Genomic DNA, 24,953 nt, shown 5'->3' with positions numbered 1-24,953 from the left:
GGTATTTGCAGACATTGTCAGCCTCTCTTTACTACAATCTGAGGTTCCTATCTGCTTCAAGAAGATAACCGTCATCCCAGTACCAAAAAGCCAAGTCTGGGACTCTAGCTTGGTCTGGTATTGTGTTTTGGCATCTTTGATGCATGTCCTTAGATCATATGTGGCTTTCTTGTATAGGTCAGGGTTGCCTGACTTGAATGTCACAGGCCTGGATTTCAGCAGGCAGTGGGTATCCCTGTTCATCCATGGTTTCTAGTTGAGAAACACACAGATTTGCTTCTTTGGCACACAGTATTCTGCACACTTACTAATGAAGTCAGTTACTGTAGTGGTGTACTCATTCAGACTGGTTGCAGAGTTTTTAAATACTGACCATTCTACTGGCTCTAAGCAACAGACCAACATTGCATGACTTTCTTTGACAGATTCTCCCATTTCAGTTTTGGCTTGTAAGCTGGGAGCAGGAGCACAGCCTTGTGGTCTGATTTACCAGAGTGTGGGTGAGCAGTAGGGCGGTAGGCATTTTTGATATTTGTGTAGCAGTGGTCTAGGATGTTTGGGCCTCTGGTGGAACAGGAAATGTGTTGGTCGTTCTTGAGCTTGGCCTGATTGAAGTCCCTAACCATGATGAAGAAGGCCTCAGGATGTTTCGTATCGAGGCTATTTGTGGTAGTGTATATTTCGTTATGCACGGTCTTCATGTCCACGTGGAGTAAGATATAGAACATAGAACATAGAACACTACAGCACAAACAGGCCCTTCGGCCCACAAGTTGCGCCGATCACATCACCTACCAACCTACAGACCTATCTATAACCCTCAATCTCATTAAACCCCATATACTCATCCAGAAGTCTTTTAAAAGACCCCAGCGAGTTCGCCTCCACCACCACTGACGGCAGCCGATTCCATTCACTCACCACCCTCTGAGTGAAAAACTTACCCCTAACATCACTTCTGAACCTCCCTCCCCGCACCTTAAATCTGTGTCCTCTCGTAGCGACCATTTCAAACCGGGGAAATAGCCTCTGAGAGTCCACCCTATCTATTCCTCTCAACATTTTGTAAACTTCTATCAGGTCGCCTCTCAACCTTCGTCTCTCCAGGGAAAAGAGTCCCAGCTCCCTCAACCTAACTTCATAAGGCATGCCTCCCAGTCCAGGCAACATCCTTGTAAATCTCCTCTGCACCCTTTCAATAGCTTCTACATCTTTCCTATAGTGAGGCGACCAGAACTGCGCACAATACTCCAAATGAGGCCTGACAAGGGTCTTATAAAGTTCCAGCATTACCTCCCGACTCCTAAACTCAATCCCTCGATTAATGAAGGCCAGTACACCATACGCCTTCTTGACCACCTCCTCCACCTGCGAGGCCGATTTAAGAGTCCTGTGGACCCGGACCCCAAGATCCTTCTGCTCCTCAACACTACTCAGACTTCTGCCCTTGATAGTGTACTCGTTCATCCCGTTGGTTCTGCCAAAATGGACGACTACACATTTATCCGCGTTGAAGTCCATCTGCCACTTCTCTGCCCAGTCCTGCATCCTATCTATGTCCTGCTGCAACTTTTGCCATCCTTCCAGATCATCCACAACACCACCGACCTTCGTGTCATCAGCGAACTTACTTACCCATCCCTCCACTTCCTCATCCAGGTCATTTATGAAAATGACAAACAACAAGGGTCCCAGAACAGATCCTTGAGGCACTCCGCTGGTGACTGACCTCCATTCAGAAAAAGCCCCATCCACAACCACTCTCTGCCTTCTGCAGGCAAGCCAGTTCTGGATCCACAAGGCCAAAGGCCCTTGGATCCCATGCCCTCTCACCTTCTCAAGAAGTCTTGCATGGGGGACCTTATCAAACGCCTTGCTGAAGTCCATGTACACTACGTCCACGGCACTTCCTTCGTCAATGTGTTCAGTCACATTATCGAAGAACTCAACTAGGCTTGTAAGGCACGACCTGCCCTTGACAAATCCATGCTGACTATTCCTGATCATGTCAAACCTCTCCAAATGTTCATAAATCTTGTCCCTCAGAAGCCTCTCCATCAGCTTACCAACCACTGAGGTCAGACTCACCGGTCGGTAATTTCCCGGGCTATCTCTGTTCCCTTTCTTAAAAATAGGAACTACATCTGCAATCCTCCAATCCTCTGGAACCTCTCCCATCTCCATTGACGACGCAAAGATCATCGCCAGGGGCTCTGCAATCTCTTCCCTCGCCTCCCACAGTATCCTGGGGTACATCCCATCTGGTCCCGGCGACTTATCTACCTTGATAGAATTCAAAAGTTCCAACACATCCTCCTCCTTAATATTCACGTACTCAATCCTTTCCATCTGCTGCAAATCCATAACAAAATCTCCCAGATCGGCTTCCACCGTGAATACTGAGGCGAAGTACTCGTTAAGCACCTCCGCCATTTCTTCTGGTTCCACACAAACCTTTCCCCCCTCACCTTTTATAGGTCCTATCCCTTCTCTTCTTATCCTTTTACCTCTCACATATTTATAGAAGGCCTTGGGATTCTCCTTAATCTTACCCGCCAAGGTCTTCTCATGACCCCTTCTGGCTCTCCTAATTTCCCTTTTAAGTTCCCTCCTACAGTCCTTATACTCCTCAAGATCTTTAACATCTCCTAATTCCCTGAACCTCTTGTACACCTTCCTTTTCTTCCTGACTAGGTTTAAACTGCTGTCAGGAAAATAGAGATGACATTTAGAGGCAGCATTTTAACGTCAGATATTCTAGGTCTGGGGAGTAGAAACTCACCAGTGTAGCTATGTCTAGGCACTACAAGGAGTTGATTAGAAGGCAGACCCCACCTGCCCCAGTCTTGCCTGAGGCCGCTGCACAGGCCATTCAGTGGGTTGAGAAGCCCTCAGGTTGTAGGGTACAGTCCAGTAAAGCAGGAGTGAGCCATGTCTCTATGAAACAAGAGCACACAGCAGTCTCTCAGTTCTCTTTGGAAAGTGAATCTGGCTTTAAGTTTGTCTTGCTTGTTTTTCAGAGTTTGGCCATTTGCTAGGCATTAGCTAGGGAGGGGAGCCTTGGGATCGCATTTTTTCACTTTCGCCTGTTTGGAAAGTTTGTAACAAAGTTTTTAGACTTATTAATACTGCAACATTTATTTTCCTACTCTGTATCATGGTCCTGTTTTTGTCTTGCTTTTTCGTTCCCCAGTGGAAGTTTGTAATCTTTGGTTAGGTAGGTTATCTGCTATGCAGGCCTAACTAAGCCAACTTATTACAATGGCAATGGGGCTTTAACTCCAGTGCCACTGCCCGGCCTCACAGTCCAGGACATTGTTTGGCTAAGTTGAGATACCTGAACTCTTCTCTGCACTATCCTTCAGCAATCAGTGTCAGCTGTCCACTTTATATCTGACACTGTAATGATAACTTTTTTCATTCCATTAGAACTGTTATGGATCAGTGGCTAGCAACACCCTACTTACAATCAACTGCACATTAATCACCAGATACTTCCGGTAATGAAATTTTTAAAATCCTGACTGCACCAGAGCTGCCCACCTAAAGACAACAGGTGCATGGAAACACTATCACCCCTAAGGCCTTCCAAGCCTAACAACACTCACCATCAAGAATGACATAAGACAGTGGTCCTCAAATATAATGTAACCTCTCATTAGGAATGACAGTCCCTCATTATAGTTTAAAAATGCAGTCCCATACAATGGGCAAAATCTTGGGATATTTTTTCAAGTGTCAGTTTCTGATTTGAGCGAGAAAATCGGTGTTTAGCTGCACAGCCAGGTTTTCTCTCCACAATCCCTGGCACACTGTGCATAGAGAGTCTGGAGTGTGGTTTCCACTGTCACGTTGGTGGGATGGGGCCTGATAGAGCCAGCAACTCCAGCTCCATAGAGACTGGGATGTCACCTTTAAAGAGCACCCGATCTGCAGTAAAAAGAGACTTCCCATTCCCCTGCCCCTCCCACCTCCCGAACATAAGGGACACTCCCCCCAAGCCCCCCAGCCACACCCCCCCCCAACTCCAACACCCTACAAGCAGTGCTAGGGTGACAGGGGAAATGCCCAGGGCATGTCCCTCTCCCCACAGGGGCTCTACATATCTTTGTGTCCCCAGTGGGTTCCCCTCAACTATCACCTGTTTTTGCAATTGTTGTTGTAAACCTCACTGATGGGGAATTCCTTCCCTGGAGGGAACATATGGCGAGAAATCCCTTTAAACACATTTAGTTTATTTGAATGAATGGCTGGGAACCTCATTGCGTTATCAGCGAAGAGTGGGAAAAATTGAGAAACGAGATTTTACCAACGAGGATCTTGTTTTCCAATTATCAGGAGATTTTGATCCCATGTCGCTGTTTACACTGACAGCTAACACAGGTTTAAAATTGCCGCCATTGTGTGCCATTTTGGAAATAAATATTACTGTATGTTTAAATGGGTTTGCCATCTGACACTCCTGTTAATATTAAATGCCACTAAGATCTCCCTATTACCAGCCTGGGATGAAATCACCAGAATTTTTTTTAATCTATGCAATTAATGTTATGACTTAACATTAAAGAAACACCCTGCTGATTGTGAAGATGAGCATAACCTTTCTGAATGAAGTGTTAAAGAAATGGGATTCATAACAAAGACGCTGCTTTATAAATTGTCCAACAACGAACTAGTCCCAAATGTTAAATATTGGTGATTTAAAGCTATTTAGAGAAGTGTTGCAGACAGATATATATGTGGTTGGAAGTACTGAAGCCATGGTCCTTAGAAATTAATTCATTGTCAGAAACTAACTAAAGCGGGCTCTTTCTGCATGGGTTTTATTCTTGCTATTATTATGTCTGCCAGTTTGCTCTGGATATAAGACCATCAGGAAAGCTTGCTATGTACATAGTTACTTCATTGCTATACACATTGACTGCAAAAATTAAAAACTGTTTCCTCCTGTCCCAGTTTTATACTGCAAAAAATATCTATCATACAAGGTAAAGAGAGACAGCAAATCTTTCAGTACAAAACATTTGCACACAATGACTGGGAATTGCTGGTTAATCACATGTTGAGAATGTCCACCTTCACAGCCTGGGTGGTCACCTAGTGGACAGATCTCTCATGCATTGTAGAACTTGCAGGATGGAAATCAGGGAAGTGTCACAATGGTGCGATGCATGATTCACCGACTGGATTACTGCCAAGGCAAGGGAGGTAGAAAGAAAGCTCCATGTCTTCTATTACATGATTTTTTTGCCCCCTCTCTAATCTTCTAGTTGGTAAAATGAATCATTCATCACAGCTGAATACGAAGTAAGCATTGGGTAAATTTCTCTGGAATTCAGCAATTTTTCAGCTTCCATTGGGAGTTCTTTTGATTTGATTTTATTATTGTCACTTGTATTAATATACAGTAAAAAGTATTGTTTCTTGTACACTATTCAGATAAAGCATATTGTCCATAGGGAAGGAAACGAGAGTGCAGAACGTAGTGTTACAGTCATAGCTAGGGTGTAGAGAAGGATCAACTTAATGCAAGATAGGTCCATTCAAAAGCCTGATGGCAACAGGAAAGAAGCTGTTCTTGAGTCGGTTGGTACGTGACCTCAGACTTTTGTATCTTTTTCCCAACGGAAGAAGATGGAAGAGAGAATGACCGAGGTGCATGAGGTCCTTAATTATGCTGGCTGCTTGTCTGAGGAAATGGGAATCGTAGAAAGTGTCAATGGATGGGAGGCTGATTTGCATGGTGGATTGGGCTACATTGACGACCTTTTGTAGCTTCTTACGGTCTTAGGTAGAGCAGGAGCCGTACCAAGCTGTGATACAAGTAGAAAGCATGCTTCCTATGGTGCATCTGTAAATGTTGGTGATAGTCATAGCTGACATGCCAAATTTTCTTAGTCTTCTGAGAAAGTAGAGGCTTTGGTGGGCTTTCTTAACTATAGCGTCAGCATGATGGACCAGGACAGGTTGTTGGTGACTGGACACATAAAATCCTGAAATTTTTGACTATTTCCACTTTGTACCCATTGATTGTAGTCAGGGGCATGTTCTCCACTACACTTCCTGAAGTTGATGACAAGCTCCTTCATTTTGTTGACATTGAGAAAGTTCTTTTTACATATATATCACAAGATCACACTTATTGTGAATTCAGGACTGATTTCTGATCTGAATCTGGATATTCATCAAGGAACCTGGTTATTTTCTTTTTATTTCACTCAATTACAGTTTCCCTATTTCATTCAGTTGTTCTAGGTGATGTCATGATATCATCCAGAGAATCATAGAATCCCTGTAGTACAGAAGGAGGCCATTTAGCCCATTGAGCCTTCACTGACAACAATCCCACCCATCCCTATCCCCATAACCCCACGTATTTACCCTGCTAATTTGATTGACACTAAAGGGCAATTTAGCATGGCCAATCCACCTAATTTGCACACGTTTGAAGTCCCTGGGTGGTCAGGTGGTCAAAGACATGCCTGGACAGTGCCCTGGATCTACCTGCTGCCCCCTGCCAATGCCAACCTGAGAATGCCAACTCTGGGTGGCCTGGATAGTGTCAGGTTTGTCTTGCCAAGGAGAGGCCCAAAATGGGTTGGACTTTTGCTGCCTCCATATTGGAATTTCTCTCTTGTGGAGGGGATGTGGCCTCTTACTAGGTGGATGCTGGGACTGTGGGGGAGGTGGGGGGTTGGTTCAACATCATGCTTGTGAGGCGTGTGAGGGTGGAGAGGATGGGAGGGGGGAGGTGACCTGAATATTTCGTGGTGGGGAGAAAATTCCCTTCTGTGGTCAAGGGTTGGGGATATTCCCTTGTCTGTGAGGAGTTGCAATGATCATGGTGACAGGGAGGGGGCTTGACACATCGTTGAAAAGGGCGACCTCAATCTTGGTGGAGGCAGGCTTAATGGCTTGTTTCATTTGGGGTTTTGTTTGCAACCAGAGTGGTTAGTGTTGCCAGTGCCGGTGGGAAAGCCTCTGGTTTTCCCGCTGGTGGCAGCACTTAGATTTTGTGTGGGAGAATCGCAGCCTATATCAAAAGATTCCTTTTTATCCATTCTGCTTGTTACATCCACAAATAAATAAATTTGTCTAATAAGTTTGTCAGACACAATTTCCAGTTTGCAAAAGCTGACGCTGCCTAATAGAATGATGATTTTCTAAATATCCTGCTGCTGTCTCATTAATAATTGATTCAAGCCTTTCCTAGTGACAGACATTAGATTAGTTGGCCAATCCTTCTTCCCAATGGAAGCTGAAAAAATGCTGAATTCCAGAGAAGTTTACCCAATGCTTACTTAGTATTCAGCTTGATAACGATTCATTTATCAACTAGAAGATTGCAGGGGAAGGTGGGGGGAAATCATGAAATAGAAGACATGAAGCTTTCTTTCCACCTCCCTTGCCTTGGTAGAAATCTAGTGGGTGAATCATGCATCACACTATTGCGACATTTGACTGATTTCTTAAACATGAAACTGAAGTGAAGCAGTAATATTTGCATTCTAAACATCTTGATGATGTGTTTATATTTGTGTGGTAGCTTTGTACTAACTTTCATTAAAATGCCAGGGCAACCACTAGGAATAGCCTCATGCAGTGCCAGAAGCTGTCAGGCCATTTATATACTATTTACCCCCCACTTCCATATCCCACTCCAATCTAATTTTTAAACACTCTGAAAGCTGCTGTGATACCAGTGATCTGTCAGGGATGGAGTTCTTTGGATTTAAATGGTGGATGAAACTCAAGTGATGGCTCATATCACAGGATAAGGAGAAGGAAGTCTTGACTTGAATGCAGAGAAAAGAAAGGCAATGAAGCTGTGGCGCTGCACTTTTTTGAGATCCAAGAGATGAATGAGTTGGAATAAGTCAGGCCTATCCAACCAGCAGGCCCAAAGCTATTCTGAGTGGGCTCTGGAGCCACTGTTCAAAATGCTGCTAAGACGGGTAAGTGAAGCTGAAGATTTTGCAAGGGACCTGCTGTTCCAATCACAGGCTGTTCCTCTCCTGCATTTGCTGCTGATAGATTCACTAGTGTGCCTCACTAGCAGCAAATGTTGGGTGGCAACCACACCATGGATGTGAGTGAGTGAGCACCCTGTGACTGGACCTGACAGATGAACACACAGAGTGGGATTTCCTACGCACTCGGCGGAGGCGGCCCACCTGCCATTAGCTAGTGGCAGGATCTTCTGGTCCTGCCATCGTCAACAGGATTTCCCGTTGAATGCACTCCTCACCGTTGGAAAAACAGACTGTGACCCTCTCACATTTTAATTTCATTTTTACTACTCATTTTAAAATGGTCAACTATTGCTTTGATGTTGCTTTATTTTTGTTCAGCAAATTGTTTCTTTTCTTCATGTATCAGCCTTATTTTGAAATTCATGTTTAATGTTGTGCCAAACCTAGGTCGGGATTTCCCGATCTTGTCCACGGGATTCTCTGATCCTGCCGCGGTGAATGGAAATTTGGCTGAGCGCCAGATTCCCTGTTCCAACTGACAGCACTGGCGGGATCCATGACATCAGAGAATTCCACCCCTTATCTTTCCAGAATTTGTTCAACAACCCTTGAGTGAGAAAAAAATTGAAAGGTGGCTCTGCATATGAAAAGCTTGGACAAGCCTGGAATAAGTAATGGTAGAGTTAGTCTAAACTTTTATAACAAGAATGTTGGGAAGAGGAACAGACTTGCATATTTGGAACTTTTGGATGAACAGAAGAGGGGTTTTTGCAAGGGGCCATATCAGAATCATGAAGGATAAGGTGATTCAATATAGTATTAACTACATCACAAGAGAGAAATGTACTGGCTCCTCACATTAAATAGTATTTTCTAAGATACACTGGAAACAGTTCTAATACTTTCTTCATTCCCTATTTACAGAATATAGCACAAACATTGTTGGCATTTTTTCTGTATGACTTTAGAGCTTCTAAACTACTTGCATTCATTAATTGAAGCTCAAAATTTCTTTCATTGCATTATGCTTTTCCCCACTGTTTCATCTGTGTCTAACCTGTTCTAAGCTTATATCAAATGGCAATGTTACTTTCTGAATTTGGAAACCAGTGAAGAGCTGAGACCTACAGTACAGAAGTATGCCTGTAAGGAACATGAGGGATGATGAGATAAACCAGAAAGTAGTGATAGCAATGTTGGTTATTAAAACATTATAGAGTGGTAAGTTTATGGCTGTATCATTGGTCTGCTCTATATTTTAACCACCATTCTTCCTGATTTCAGATGCTTTCCATTCTAATGAATTGCATTATATTTGAAGACTGTAGGAATCAGTGGTCAATGTCACGCCCACTGCTGGGACTGATACTTCTCAACGAGAAGGTAAGGCTTCACTCAAAATTCAAGTGAGGTTACTAACTGCCCTAATTTTCTTTAAGTTGCTCACAATATTTAGAATTGTACAATTGAAACAGAAGAGCACTGCAGAATCTGAACAATATTAACTGTTCGAATCAGTCTGTACCTTCAATCACTTCCCTCACCAAACATCCGACAGGCTACCTCTTGAACCCACTAGTTCTCCCAATTTCTACAGCCTCCGCTAACAGCTTTAGCACATGTTCATCTACTGTTAAATCTGACTTATCCATTCACCTTCACTTTGATCACTCAGGTTTTCAAGTACCTCAATAAGATCTTCCCTAAGCTCGCTGCTCTGCAGCATAAACATTTCCAGTTTCTATAGCCTCTTCTCACAGTCCCAGTGCCATGTTGAGGTATGATTTTAACTGTGTCTTATGAGAATTTCTGTAAAGTTGTCTTGATACTTGCAATAACTTGGAGATCAGTAGAAATCCTAAAGAAGCATTTGTGACAGGTGATCATGAGGTCCCTTTTGGAATTTCAAAATTAAGATGTCCAGGCTTTTAAAGGTGGTCTCGTGATTTAGTTAGCAGTGGTTCTGCCTCTGAACCAAAAGGTTCTGGATCAAGTCCTACTGCTGGAACTGATGGCCACTGAAAGAATATTCATGACATTGTTCAACAAGTTGTTTTGCAGCTTCCAAATTCTTCCAATATTCAATTCTCTTAGAGAGAAAAGAGTTTGAAGATACACGAACAAACAAACTTGTTTGAAGTGCATCTATGGATACCTACAATGTGGTGATGCTGGCGTTGGGGTGGGCACAGTAAGATGTCTCACAAGTCCTGTTGAATTTTAACCTGGTGTTGTGAGACTTCTTACTATGGGTAACAGGAGTTGGTACCCATCTTTTGGCTAAAAAATGTGGTTTTGTTGTCCTGCATTTACTCTTGAGGTTACATTGAGGCTTCATTTGAAGCAATTTTTTAAAGCGGCATCGAGGCCTTTTGGCTAAGATGCAAATGAGATCAAGCCTTTGTGGAGATACAATGCCTGCTCCAATCAGTTTGGATCATGTAGATCAAGCCGAAGACAAGAAGTGATGAGCCTGTCTTGTCAGCTTGGATCTGGAATGTCTCGCTTGCTAAGACCGAATTGAACTTTGATTGGATTGAATTGGATATGAACAAAAAAAAACTCTGGTACTCTGCACTATCAAATGGCCATTATTGGGCATCACATTCAGAATGCTCCTTGGACGATGTGCCGGACAGTAACCAATGCCCATGGAGACTATCCAGTGGGAGTCAGTGCCTTTGTGAGAGAAGGAATAAAACAAAGAGAATAACTAATTACTATGTAATAACCCTATTCACTGTCAAGCTCCTGTTTTCAGGATACATTTACAGTGCATTCTATTCCACCAGGAGAAGCGGAGAGAACCATGCAGGGAACAGCTTAACATGGTGATTGAAATGTAAATGTATTTCAGATAAATACTTTACCTCCAACACAAAAAAAGAAGCAAAAGGATAAGATGAAGATGATAGAAGAGAAGAATAAATGTAAATACGATGTGAGATGTCTCATCGTTCACCTCCCTTGAATGACCCAGTTTTGTCATAGTGGATTCAGTATCTTTAACATTATCTGCTTCATGATGATTTGCATCCAAGTGCAATGAAAGATAGCACTACTTTTAAAATGATTAAGTGAGAGATAGAGGATAGACAGTGTTTCGCAATAGTAGGTGACATTATATTATCATACTTTATGGATCACTGCAATCTTTCACATATTTGGTAGCCTAATAATTTCTTTCCTGCGTAAACCAATGAATCATTCCCCCTCCCAAGTATACGAAATATCTGATTTCTATGCTTTGGCGACATCCTTCATTGGATATAAACAAAATAGGCTGTAATCTTTTCCCTTTTCAAAAGAAAGCAATCCATTATGATTAACAAAACTGTTCAAAATTGTTAATGTTTTTCACAAAGTGTCAGCCTTATCCTCAGCTACCCCAACTCCAACAAGAGGAGAATGTAACACTAATTGTGGTTTGTAGCTATTGCCAGAATCGGGCCCAAGAAATTAGTGTTTTCATTTTATTGCATCAGTTTCTCTTTAACAACTGTTTTCAGAACCCTTGGATTCGTTATCTCAGAGACGAGCTGATAGAGTACTGCAACTAAGCCAGTGGTAGAAACAGCACTGCCACCCCACAGACCAGGCTTGCTATTCTATATGCCTTTGAGCCTCTATGCACAGCACTCTTGGTGGTGGAATGTTCAGAAAATGACCCAAGACATGTTTTACCCTTTTCTCTTGCATTGCACTTTTCCTGGCTTCTCAAAAAGAATTTAGCCTACTGTAGCTCATGTTCACTGCTTCTCACCCTCCCCAACCCAGCCTGCACTATCAGTTGGACATATGTCTGAGCGTACCATTTCCTATCCGTCCCAAACAGAGAGCTCTTTCACAGTGCCTGATTGACACATATAATTCATGCAAAATTGGACCCACACATCAAAATGACTGTCCGTTAATGCCAAATGTTAGAATTGCCCAAACAGTATAATGATAATGCAATTATAGTTTCCTGCCCCATTTACTAAATATAGGAATTTTCTGCTGTAACGTGGTACCTTGATACGCAGATCAGAAGAACCTAAGTTGAATCCTGGTCTATGCTAGTTTGGCTGATCTCAGCAAAGGCACGTGGACTGTAATCAACTGATTACCATCCAGTGCTCTATGATCACAACCATGAATGTCATTGAATGAAGTTCCTCTCCAGGTCCCTTGTTTTTATCATTCATTCTGAGGCTATGCTGGCACTGGCAAGCTTAGTATGAAGTCTCACAACACCAGAACGTGTTTCCATGCTGCTCCTTCATCAGGTGAGTGGGAGTTCTGTTCACAAACAGGGCATATAAAGACACAAACTCAATTTACAAAATAATGGTTGGAATGCTAGTGATTACAGGTAATCAAGTCTTCAAGGTACAGACGATGTGAGTGGAGAGAGAGTTAAGCACAGGTTAAAGAGGTGTGTATTGTCTCCAGCCAGGACAGTTAGTGAGATTTTGCAAGCCCAGGCAAGTCGTGGGGGTTACAGATAGTGTGCTTACCCCAGTCCAATGCCGGCATCGCCACATCATGGTCACTGGCAAGACCAGATTTTATTTCAGTTTCCCTTTGTTATCAGATATGTTGTTTCCTACATGCATTATATCATCTGTTATATATTCTAATCTGGCTGTGGAGCCCAAGTGTAGACCTGCAATGCTTTCCACATTCTGGGAAAGAATGAATTGTCTGATTTTGTTGGGACTGCCCAATCTTTCTGGCTTGCCTTTTGTCCTTAGTTATCTGTATTCTTTGTTATTCAAAGGAAACATGGCCACTACTTGTGATTGCTCGCCTGGTGGATCTTTCTAGTGTATTTCTCTCCAAGTCTGAGGTTGACGTGCCACATTGCCTGAGGTTTGTCTTCCAAGGACAAAGAAAATTACAGCACAGGAACAAGCCCTTTGGCCCTCCAAGCCTGCACCAACCATGCTGCCCGACTTAAGAGGATGAGAGGGGGGACTTAGTGGTAGGGGATGGGGAAATGGCTGAGGCCTTGAATAACTTTTTTGTTTCGGTCTTCACGGAGGAGGACGTGAATAATTTGCCGGGTGTTAGCGATGGAAAGATGGTAGGAGTGGAGGGCCTGAATGACATTATTGTTACTAGAGAGGCAATGCTCGAAAGACTGGAGGGACTGATTGTGGACAAGTCCCCAGGACTGGATGGAATGCATCCAAGGGTTCTGAAAGAAATGGCAGAGGTGATAGTGGATGCCTTGGTGATTATTTTCCAAACGTCGCTGGATTCCGGGGAAGTGCCGGAAGATTGGAAAACGGCTAATGTTACGCCGTTGTTTAAGAAGGGTGGCAGGCAAAAGGCAGGGAATTATAGGCCGGTTAGTTTAACGTCTGTTGTAGGTAAAATGCTCGAATCTGTGATCAAGGTGAAAATAGCGAGGCATCTTGAGGAGAATTGTTTGATAGAGCAGACGCAGCACAGTTTCGTTAAGGGGAAGTCGTGTCTGATGAATTTATTGGAGTTCTATGAGGATGTGTCTAGGGCAGTGGATCAAGGAGAGCTGGTGAATGTGGTGTTTCTTGATTTTCAGAAGGCGTTTGATAAGGTGCCGCAGAAGCGGTTATTACAGAAGGTCAGGGGACATGGAGTTGGGGGTAGGGTGTTAGCCTGGATAGGGGATTGGCTGTCAAATAGGAGGCAGAGAGTGGGGGTCAATGGGTGCTATTCGGATTGGAGGTTGGTGACTAGTGGAGTGCCCCAGGGGTCGGTGCTGGGGCCTCAGCTATTTACCATTCATATAGATGATCTGGAGGAGGGAACCGAGTGTATGGTATCGAAATTTGCTGATGACACCAAGATTGGTGGAACGGCAAATTGTGCGGAGGGTGTGGAAAGTCTGCAGAAGGATCTAGATAGGCTGGGCGAATGGGCCAGGAACTGGCAAATGGAATTTAATGTTGGCAAGTGTGAAGTTGTCCACTTTGGTAGGAATAATGGTAGGAAGGACTATTACTTACATGGCAAAAAACTGCAGCATGCGACGGTGCAGAGGGACCTCGGGGTCCTTGTGCATGAGTCGCAAAAACCCAGCCTGCAGGTGCAGCAAGTGGTCAGGAAGGCGAATGGGATGCTGGCCTTCATAGCGAGGGGGATTGAATATAAAAGTAGGGAGGTCTTGCTGCAACTGTTCAGGGCACTGGTGAGGCCGCAGCTGGAGTACTGTGTGCAGTTTTGGTCGCTGCACTTACGCAAGGATATTTTGGCCTTGGAGGGAGTGCAGAGGAGGTTTACTAGGCTGATACCGGAGTTGAGGGGGTTGAACTATGAGAAGAGGCTGAACAAACTAGGCTTGTACTCGTTAGAGTTTAGAAGAATGAGGGGAGATCTCATTGAGACATATAAGATGATGAATGGGATGGATAGGATAGAGGTGGAGAGGCTCTTCCCGCTCAGAAAGGACAGTAGGACTAGAGGGCACAGCCTCAAGATAAAGGGGGGGTGGTTTCGAACGGAGTTGAGGAGGAACTTCTTCACTCAAAGGGTGGTGAATCTCTGGAATTCTCTGCCCGTTGAAGTGGTGGAGGCTGCCTCGCTAAATATATTTAAGACGCGGGTTGATAGGTTTTTGATAGGCAAGGGGATTAAGGGTTATGGGGAGAGGACGGGAAGGTGGAACTGAGACACGACAGATCAGCCATGATCTTATTGAATGGCGGGGCAGGCTCGAAGGGCTAGATGGCCTACTCCTGCTCCTATTTCTTATGTTCTTATGTTCTTATTAACTAAAACCGCCTACCCTTCTGGGGACCATATCCCTCTATTCCCATCCTAGTCGTGTACTTGTCAAGTCGCCCTTAAAAGTCGCTACCGTATCTGCTTCCACTACCTCCTCCGGCAACGAGTTCCAGGCACTCACTATTCTCTGTGTAAATAAATCTGCCTCATACTTCTCCATTAAACCTTGCCCCTCTCACCTTAAACCTATGCCCCCTAGTAATTGACTCTTCCACCCAAGGAAAAGACTTATGACTATTTACTCTGTCCATGCCTCTCATAATTTTGTAGACTTCTATCAGGTCTCCCCTCAATCTCCGTTGCTCCAGTGAGAACAAACCAAGTTTCTCCAACCTCTCCTCATAGCTAATGCCCTCCATACCAGGTAACGTTCTGGTAAATCTTTTCGGTACCCTCTCCAAAGCCTCCACATCCTTCTGGTAGTGTGATGACCAGAATTGAACACTATATTCCAGGTGTGGCCTAACTAAGGTTCTATAAAGCTGCAACATGACTTGCCAATTTTTAAACTCACCACTCCGGCCGATGAGGGTAAGCATGCCGTATGCCTTCTTGACTACCTTCTGCACCTGCATTGGCACTTTCTATGACCTGTGTATCCGTACACCCAGACCCCTTTGCCTATCAATACTCTTCAAGGAGTCCATGAATCTTAACATCCACCTTTCTTGCAGGTGGAGTTCAAGTTTAAATTGTGAATACATGATCACCTGAGGGATCTTATCATCAGTTGAAACTACCGCATATCCACTCCATGTGTGCTGAGCTCTGATGATGAGTGCTTCAATTCCAGACATTTTTGCTGTTTGAAGTGCCTCAGCGTTAGGCACTTTGCTCTCCTATGTGATTTTCCGAACGCATCTCATGTCTAACCTGTCCAACTTCTTAATGTGTCTGGCGTAGGTAGTCCATATGTCACAGACATAAAGGAGGATAGGTATTACCATAGATTTGTACATAGCAAATGTCATAAGTTTGATACCTCATTTCCTCAATGGCCTCTGTTACAAAGAGGCAAATGCTGAACTTGCTCTGGCAATTCTCACCTTGTAATGTAGAAATGCTGGCATTGGACTCTTGATGTGTATGTCGATATGCGCAATCTTCTTGGATCCTCTCCACTTGGATCTGGCAGTTTGAGGTGTCGATGGTAGTCATGATGTAGAGATACCAGCGTTGGACTGTCCAACGCCGGTATTTGTACATCGTGACTACCATCGACACCGCAAACTGCCGGATCCAAGTGGAGAGGATCTCCAAGAAGATTGCGCATATCGACACACGCAATTCTCACTTTGCCATCAGCGCAGACATTTCTGGAGATTGTGCTTCTAAAACAGGCGACGTTATCTACTGTCATCAAGGTTGTGTCATTGATAGTTATAGTAGGTGGGGTATAATCAGAACTTGGAGGTCGCTGGAGTATCTGTCGCTCTTCAGTAGATGATTGTTCCATAGTTGTCACCTGCTTTTAAAAAAGAACAGTCCATGATCCTTTGAAGGCCAAGCTCTCGGTAACACGAGGGTACAGCCATTGACAAACAGCAGTTCCTGTATCACCATCTCTGATGCCTTAATTAAGGATTCTAGTTATCTCAGGTTAAATGATTGCACTCTGTTCTGATTCAATGTATATTCCATCAACATTTCCATCAAATGCTTCAAATTATGTCAGCAAGGAATGTGCAGAAAAACACATGGTCTATGACACACCCTGTTTCACACCGCTTGTTACGTCAAAGAGTTCAGTGTATTCACTACAGTTAGCAATGCTGGACATCATTCCATCATCAAACTGCTGTTTTAGATTTACAGCTCAAGCAAGCCAGAGTGTTTCAAATCTCTGCTGATCAGCACAATGGAGCCTTGAACATTGTGTGTGATCCTCCCCCACTTACCTGTTCTCAGCCCTGATGCAGAATCTCTCCAGATGGACAGGACAGTTATCAAAGTGTGCTGGGCTTTGCACTTCCGGGTGCATCAATTGTAAATGGGGTAAACCTGTCAGCTTCCAGACTGACTCAAATGTGAAAAATTGGACAGCATGCACTCCGCTGTAGATGTTGACAAAGCCTTCAGGTTCTGACACACAAGGAAAACCCCAGACTCGGATAGGAACCACAAAGAAATTAACAAACATGGAGGACCCCAGATAGCCATCAAAATCATACAATTATATCGCGGAATGTGGGATCAACAAACAACTCTCCAGAAATTCAGAAATGCCACAATTGTTCACTTGTTGGTTAGTTGTTCGTCCATCATCATCGATGAGGACCTCGACACCATTAGTCATTTTGAGGCTGGTTGCAGTCTGATCAGGCCAATTCGGGCACGAAATGTCCTGGCACATATTGGACAGACTTGTGTAGTCACTGTAGTTGTTGCGCTGGTGGCTGTGGACTTGCGTAGCTTGCGCTTAAGTTGTGCTTCAGCAATACACCTTGCTTTATGAGCTTGACAGCCTTTGTGGATGAGGCAGCGCCAGGTAGGGCGGTTTTGTGCCAGTGTTTCCCAGGTGGTTGTGTCAATGTCAAGCGACTTCAAAGAGGCTTTGAGTGTGTCTTTGAAATGTTTTTTCTGCCCTCCATGCAAGCGTTTTCCAGCAGAGAGTTCCCCAAAAAGGAGCTGCTTGGGTATGCGCTCATCTGACATACGGATGACATGGCCTGCCCACCAGGTCTGTGCTCTCATCAGCAGTGTGTGGACTGATGATAGACTTGCTCTAGAGAGAGCTTCAGTGTCTGGTACTTTGTCTTGCCATCGGATGCGTAATATTCTGCGAAGACAAGTCATGTGGAAATGATTGAGCTGTCTTGCATGCCTTCGATACACAGTTCACGTTTCACAGGCATACAGGAGGGTAGTGAGTACCACGGCGCTGTAGACCTTCAGTTTTGTTGCTGGGCTGATTCCTCGACGTTCCCATACAATGGAGCGCAGACTACCGAAAGCAGAACTTGCCTTTGCTATTCTGCAGTTAACTTCTGCATCAATAGTCACTGCTTGGGAGTTCACTTGTTCACTTGTACAAAGGGATAGGACAACATTTTATGTGTGATAACCACAGAGGAATCTCACTGTGTTGGTTGGTAAGATTCTGGCAAAAGTTCTATTCAACAAACAGGTAAGCCATATAGCAGAACATGTAACTAGAAAGTCAAAGTGGATTCAGGAATGGCAGAGGCACTTGCGACACAACCATCAGCCTTCAGCAAATGCTGCAAACAATAGATGGGACTATGCTTTTGTTGACAAAGGCTTTAGCTCAGTAAATACAGAGGTCTTGTGGAAGATCTCAGTCCAACTTGGACATGCAGATTTATTAACCTTTTTAGGAGGTAGCTCTTAGCTAAAGAGGTCCAGGATTTTGACCCAGCGATAGTGAAGGAACAGTGTATAGTTCCAAGTCAGGGTGATGTGTGACTTGGAGAAGAATACAGTGGTATGCCAGTGCACCTGATAGATTTGTTTGTAGGTTTGGAAGGTGCCATTGAAGAACCCTTGCTGAATTGCTGCAGTGCACGTCTTGGTGCATCATGGGGCACTGATGGAACATATATTTTACTTAACAGGAGTCGCTGCTGACACTGAAGGAGTATCTAGTGCTGACCTGAAGTTTATAATCTGAATCTTGAATAATCTAAAAGATTTTAAAATAATAATAATAAATCTGAAGAATAACAAATCTAAAATAAACCTTCATTGCCCTACCTAGAAAACCTATCTCTAATATTGATCATTATTTGATCTTTGTGTTACATTGTTATATTTCACAGCTGCACAAATCTAATGTTATGCCCATGCCCATGACACCTAAGTTGAGTATCATTCCTGTTGATGATGCAGAAATGTGCTATACTTTATGATGAATCCTTTCTTCTAATCAAAGTTGGATAAATCTATTCAGGTAGCTGCAGTAACAAGGCTTTTTTTTAACAAGAAATTAATGAATGTAATGATATAGATAAACATCTGTAGCAGTATGATGATTGATAATCTCACACTTTTATGAAAATTATTATCCCAATATTTATTCAGGTAATTTCTCCAGCCTGCTTAAACTATAGTTTTTATTGCAGTCAGCCCATCAGCTCCCAGTTTTGCAGGAGGGAAATTGTAGCTCATTTTGTCTTCACATATTTAGGAGGCAGAAGGAACTGTTCAGGAACAAAACACTAACATAATGTTCTCCTCGATTTGCAATATTGTAAGTAATGATTGTGGGACTTTGCATAAGCATTTAGCCAAACAATAAAATTGTTTATTCCCTTTTTAATTAGTGGATCACATTAACAGATTACCCATGTGAGATTCAGTCCAGGACATTTTATACAAGCAATTAAGAATGCTGGAAAGAGTACTTTTAATAAGTGCAAGTCATACTTGAACAAGCTCTGTTACTGCTGTGTGACTAGAAGGTGTTATTTTATTGATCTGCCCATTACAAACAGCAGATTACAAGGCATTCCTGTTCCAATTCCAAGTATTTTTTTGACGTTTGCAGTGAGGTTGCCACAATGATTAAGTTTTTAATAAAGCCACAGTTTTCTGCGTTAGAAATTGAAGGACAGTATAAGATGCTTTCCTTCTCTTAATAAAATTGAAACAACCAATTGCCCGATTGCACCTGCCTAAGATCTGCTTCTGGTCCATCAACCATCACTGCTTCCTATACCCCAGCTCATGAGGGAATATTGAAAAATAAGTGCAAGATTGGAAATTAATTTGACTGATGACAGTGTGCATTACAGACACTGTCAGAGCAGTAAAGCTTTATATTTCAATTTAGTAATAAGGGAATGTGCCACGATTACTTGCTATGAACTGTCCTTGCTCCTCTTTCTTTTTGTTTCCCAGTTTGTATCCCTGCCCTTTGGAAAGGAGCATTGACTCCCATGTTGGGGTACAGATTAACTCTAGTTCTTTTATTCATTTGGGTACGAACTGTTCCTTGTCACCAGACCCATTGTTGGTATTGTTTTGTTTCTTCTCTGGCTTTCTTCAAGCCTCTTTCAATACGTATCTCAATCTTATTAAATCAGCTGATTTTTCTTCTTCCTTTTTTGTTTTGCCCTCAATTTCTCCTCCAGTTGTTGCCTGGCCAAAGCTGTTGTGTCTTCATTTCCAGTGTCCATACTTGGCCATCTGTCTCTCTCTAACAATACTTAATATAGAAGTTCAGGAATCAAAAAGGTTTTATATCTAACAACTCATTGGCCTCTTGTCCAATCAGTTGATTCTGAGTATCCTTTGCCATTACCCAGATTTCAAAAGCTGCTATCTTGTCTCATCCTCTTTCCTCAGAATCCAACTCTCACATCCAGAGCGCAATGCCCCACATTGGTGACTAGGCTACAAATTTTTCAGCTTCATGCTGATGCTTTTAGATTTACAGAAATTACTTAATTAACCAGTCATGCTTCTTTCTGTAGCTTATCTCACCTGATTTCATTCTTGGATATAACTTTGCTGTTTATTATCGAGCCAAGGTAATAGGATTTGTCCACTACCTCTATTTAATGTTCCAATCTTGACTATTCCATTTAGAACCATAGTGTTTTACTAATGTTTGTCTTCACTAATTCATGTTCAGTCCAGAAGATCTACTGTGTCTTTTGATTTGGCCTGCCATACTCTCTAGCTCTTCCTTTGTTCTGGCTATGAATGTGCTGTCATCTGCATATCTGAGATTCAATATATTACGACCTTCTGTGACACAGCCACATCTCTCTGCTAACTCTTCCTGCACCATTCTCGTTATCTTCCCTCCTACAGCATGAAGCAGCATAGGAGACAGCTGACAGCCTGCATAACTTCCTTCTCAAACTGGAATTGGTTATGAATGCCCATAACAAATTCTGAGATGATGCATGAAGCATTTCTGTATAGCTCTTGTATCAGTCACACAAGCTGTTTGGTACACCAAAGTCTAGATATGTCTTCCATTGAGCATTATGCTGGATGGTGCAGAAAGCTTCAACATAGTCTACAAGCATGAGCTTTTACATTTCTCCATGAGGTTCTTAGCACAAGCAAGGTATCAGTAGTACATTTCCCAAGAACAAAACCAAACTGCTCCTTTGCTACTTCTGTATTCACAAAGGTGCGATTTTTCAGCTTAATGATGCCAGGAACTACTTTAGATGCATGACTGATGAAACTTAGTGTACAATTTCCTGGACAGTACAATGGGCTTGTTATCTTGGGCATCGTGGCCATCTCAAATATAGTGCACTTGCAAGGCCATTCACCTATTGTGGTATAGAAACATAGAAACTATGAGTAAGCTAATCAGCCCTTTGAATCTGATCTGTTATATATTATCACATCTCGTCAATAATCTTTCACTGCATCCATTACTGGTTTGCTCCCATTTTTAATGCTACACTTGTATCTGATCTTGACCTTTTGCCTTTCCACTCTTGAAGTTCTTTATAGCTTTTCATCTTTCAGTACCTCAGATTCTAGCTCTTCTTTTAATTTCCAGTCTTTGTTGTTTATCATTTCTATTTCTTCTTCAGTTTCCTGTGGTAAATTTTCCATCTCAGCTTGATCTTGTCCTGATATGACACATCTCTAGCATTCTGTGGTAGAGAATGCCATGGGTTCACTACCCTCTGAGTGAAGGAATTTCTCCTCACTTCAGTCCTAAATAGTCCATCCCATATCCTGAAACTGTGATGTGCTCCTTAATCAGTAATGCAACTCTCCCACCCTTTTTGTTTCCCCTTCTGTCCCGTCTAAAACAACAATATCCCAAAGCTGCCAGTCCTATCCCTCCACCCTATCCCTCCTTTAACCATGTCTCCGTAATTGCAGTGACATCATAATTCCATGCAGTAATCCAGGCTCTCAGTTACCTGTCTTATATTTTTTGCATCCAAGCAAATGCACTCCAGACCTCCAGTCCCACTAAGCCATTTTGCCTGCTCTTACTCTGCGTCATGCTTATCTCAGTCTCATTTTTTTCCCCAAGTCCCTACACTACCTGGCCTACTATTATTCGGTTCCTACCCCATCTGCCACACTAGTTTAAACACTCCCTAACAGTACCAGCAAATATCTTGCCCAGGATATTGGTACCCCTCCACTTCAGGTGCAACTCATCCTTCTTGTACAGGTCCTACCTTCCCCAGAAGACATCCCAATGATCCATATATCTAAAGCTCTCCTCCTACATCAGCTTTTTAGCCATGTGTTGAGGGAGGACACGTTGGAAGGATCTTGTAGTGAGGCATTATGAGTGGAGCTCATTAATAAGAAGGGTGAAATCACAATGCTAAGAGTGTCCCTGGGTCCAGATAGGATCTAGCCCAGGTTACTGTGGGAGGCAAGGGAAGAAGTAGCTGGGGCCTTTACAGATAACTTCATATCCTCTTTGACCACAGGCAAGGTTCAGAGAACTGGAGAATAGCCTGTGTTAAGAAAGGAAGCAAGGTTAATCCAGGAAATTATAGGCTGGAGAGCCTACATCAGTGGTGGGGATGTTTTTGGTGAAGGTACTGAAAGACAGGTTACATGCACATTTGCAAGAAAATGGACTAGTTAGTGACAGACAGCATGTTTTGTATGGGGAAGATTGTGTCTTACCAACTTGATTGAGTTTTTTGAACAGGTGACAAAGATAATTGATAAGGGAAGAGCTGTGGATGTAGTTTATATGGACTTTAGTAAGGCATTTGACAAGGTCCCGCATGGCAGTCTGGTACAAAAACTAAAATCACTTGGGATTTAGGGTGGGCTGGCTAGATAAAGGACTGGCTTGGTTATAGGTTATTGGTTGATCTTTAACCTGGTGTTGTGAGACTTGTTACTTAGTTATAGGAGACAGCGAGTTGCGATGGGAGGGTGTTTTCAGAATGGGGATCTAAAGCTAGTGGTGTTCTGCAGGGATCAGTTCTGGGACCTCTGTTTGTAGTATATATAAATGATCTGGAGAAAAATGTGGGGGGTTTGATTCGTAAGTTTGCAGATGACACAAAGATTGGTGGAGTTGTTAATTGTGCCAGGAGTGTCAGAAGATACAACAGGATATAGATAGATTAGAGACTTAGATGCAGAAATGTCAGACGGAGTTTAACCCAGACAAATACAAGGTGATGCATTTTGGAGTGTAAAGACAGAGGCTGAGAGGAGACCTGATAGAGGTCGATAAAATTATGAGAGGCATAGGCAGGGTGGATAACCAGAGGCTTTTTCCAAGGGTGGAAGTGTTAATTACAAGGGGACACAGGTTCAAGGTGAGAGGGGGAAGTTTAAAGATGTGCAGGGTAGGTTTTTCACGCAGGAATGGTGGGTGCCTGGAATGCACTGCCAGAGAAGGTGATGGAAGCAAGCACATTAGCAACATTTAAGAGGCATCTGAATGGGTGCATGAATAGGGACGGAACAGAGGATTACGCATTGAGTAAGGGCAGAAGATGTTTTCTTTAGTTTAGTTAGGGCATTATGATCGACACAGGCTTGAAGGTTCTTTGTTTTTAAAATGACACTCTGCCATTCTTTTCTCCATCTGAAGTGGATAATGTCATATTTATCCATGTTATTCTGCATCGGCCATGCATTTGCCCACTCACTCAATTTGTTTAAATCAACTTGAAGTCTCTTAATATCCTCCTCACCATTCAGATTATAATCAAGTTTTGTGTAGCCAGCAGACATGGAAATATTATTTTTGGTTCCTTCGTCCAAATTATTAGTGCATATAGTGACTAGCTGAGTTCCAAGCATTGATCCTTGCATTACCCCACTAATCACCACCAATCACTTCAAAAAAGACTCATTTAATCCTATCTCTGTTGCGTGTCCACCAACCAACTCTAAATCCATGCTTTATCGAAGGTTTTCTGAAAATCTAAATACATCACAATCACTGGCTCTCCCTTATCTATAATTCAAAATCTCCAAGGGTTTGTCAAACATGATTTCCCTGTTATAAATCCATATTGACTTTGTCTAAACCAGTTGCTATTTTCCAAATGTTCTGTTATCACAGCCTTTATAATAGACTCTAGCATCATACTACCGATGTTAGGCTAGCCGGTCTGTAATTCCCTGTTTTCTCCCTCTCTCCTTTTTTAAATAGTGGAGTTACATTTCGCACGCTCCAATCTGCTGGGACTTATCCATAATTACCCAATTTTGGAAGGTGACAATCAACTCATCCACTATTTCCATGGGTTACCTGCTTTAGTACCCTGGGGTGTAGATTATGCTGCCCTGCAGAATTATAAAATCGAATCCTGACAGTGCAGAAGGAGGTCATTCAACTCATCCAGTTTACAACCAACTCTCTGATAGGGCATCTCATTCAGGCCCACCCCCAGCTTATCATCATAACCCCACATATCTACCCCACTAATCCTCCTAACCTACACATCTTGGGACACAAAGGGACAATTCAGCATGGCCAATCCAATTAATCACATCATTGGATTGTGGGTGAAAACCGGAGCACCTGGAGGAAACGCATGCAGACGTGGGGAGAATGTGCCAAGGCTAGAATTGAACCTGGGTTCCTGGTGCTATGAGGCAGCATTGCCAGCCACCTAAGGTCTCTGAATCAGCATTGTCGCTTAACGTAGTGTGACCAGACATTCCGGTTTTGCAGGGACAATCCCCAGTTTTTCATTGAAGGTCCTGGTCTCCAGACAGTTTCCTCTACATGGTTCAAATTTTTCAGTTTTAAGTTTTCCTATTTAATTAACATGAGCACAACAGTTTATGCATTAAATTTTGGTTTGCACTTTCCTCTAGGGGTTGACACATTTTATGTTTCAGTTTGTGTTCCACAGTCAGCACAGCATGTGTAACACTTCATGTCCCACAGTCGGCACAGTGTGTGTCACTTTATATTCCTCAATCAGCACAGTGTGTGTGACTCTTTCTGTCCCACAGTCAGCACAGTCAGTGTGATGCTTTGGATGGGATCTTCCAGCCGTGCTCGCCCCGAAACAGGAAAATCCCATCCGAGGTCAGTGCAACCTTGTATGGTCCGCCCCCATCCCTCTAAGATTCCCAGGGAGGACGGGACAGGAAAGTTCACAGTGGGTCCAATTTTACCACCACGATGCGCCCGTTTTCTGGCACGAAAATTGGGTAAATTCAGGCATGAGATGAATAGCACGATCTGCGCCGGTTCCCCCTTTACCAAGGCCTGAAAATGGCCATGATCAGGACTGCACCCGAAACAGGCATAACAGCTATTTAAATGCATTTAAATTG

The 24,953-nt window shown here is 43.1% G+C and overlaps 1 protein-coding gene across 1 annotated transcript in view; it reads left to right on the top strand.

Moving 5' to 3' along the window:
• LOC145351309 (ran-binding protein 17-like) overlaps window positions 1-24,953 on the top strand; it is a 925,757-nt gene that overhangs the window by 887,881 nt on the left and 12,923 nt on the right. The window contains exon 26 of the mRNA XM_080200932.1: window positions 9,258-9,356. Within this exon, the coding sequence (XP_080057058.1) occupies window positions 9,258-9,356 (99 nt within the window). The remainder of the gene's footprint in view (window positions 1-9,257; window positions 9,357-24,953) is intronic.

Source organism: Carcharhinus amblyrhynchos, chromosome 13 (genome assembly GCF_965287045.1).
Source record: "Carcharhinus amblyrhynchos chromosome 13, sCarAmb.v2.hapA, whole genome shotgun sequence".
NCBI lineage: Eukaryota > Metazoa > Chordata > Chondrichthyes > Carcharhiniformes > Carcharhinidae > Carcharhinus > Carcharhinus amblyrhynchos.
Note: the sequence above shows the minus strand (reverse complement) of the source record. Positions and strands in the feature narration are given on the sequence as shown.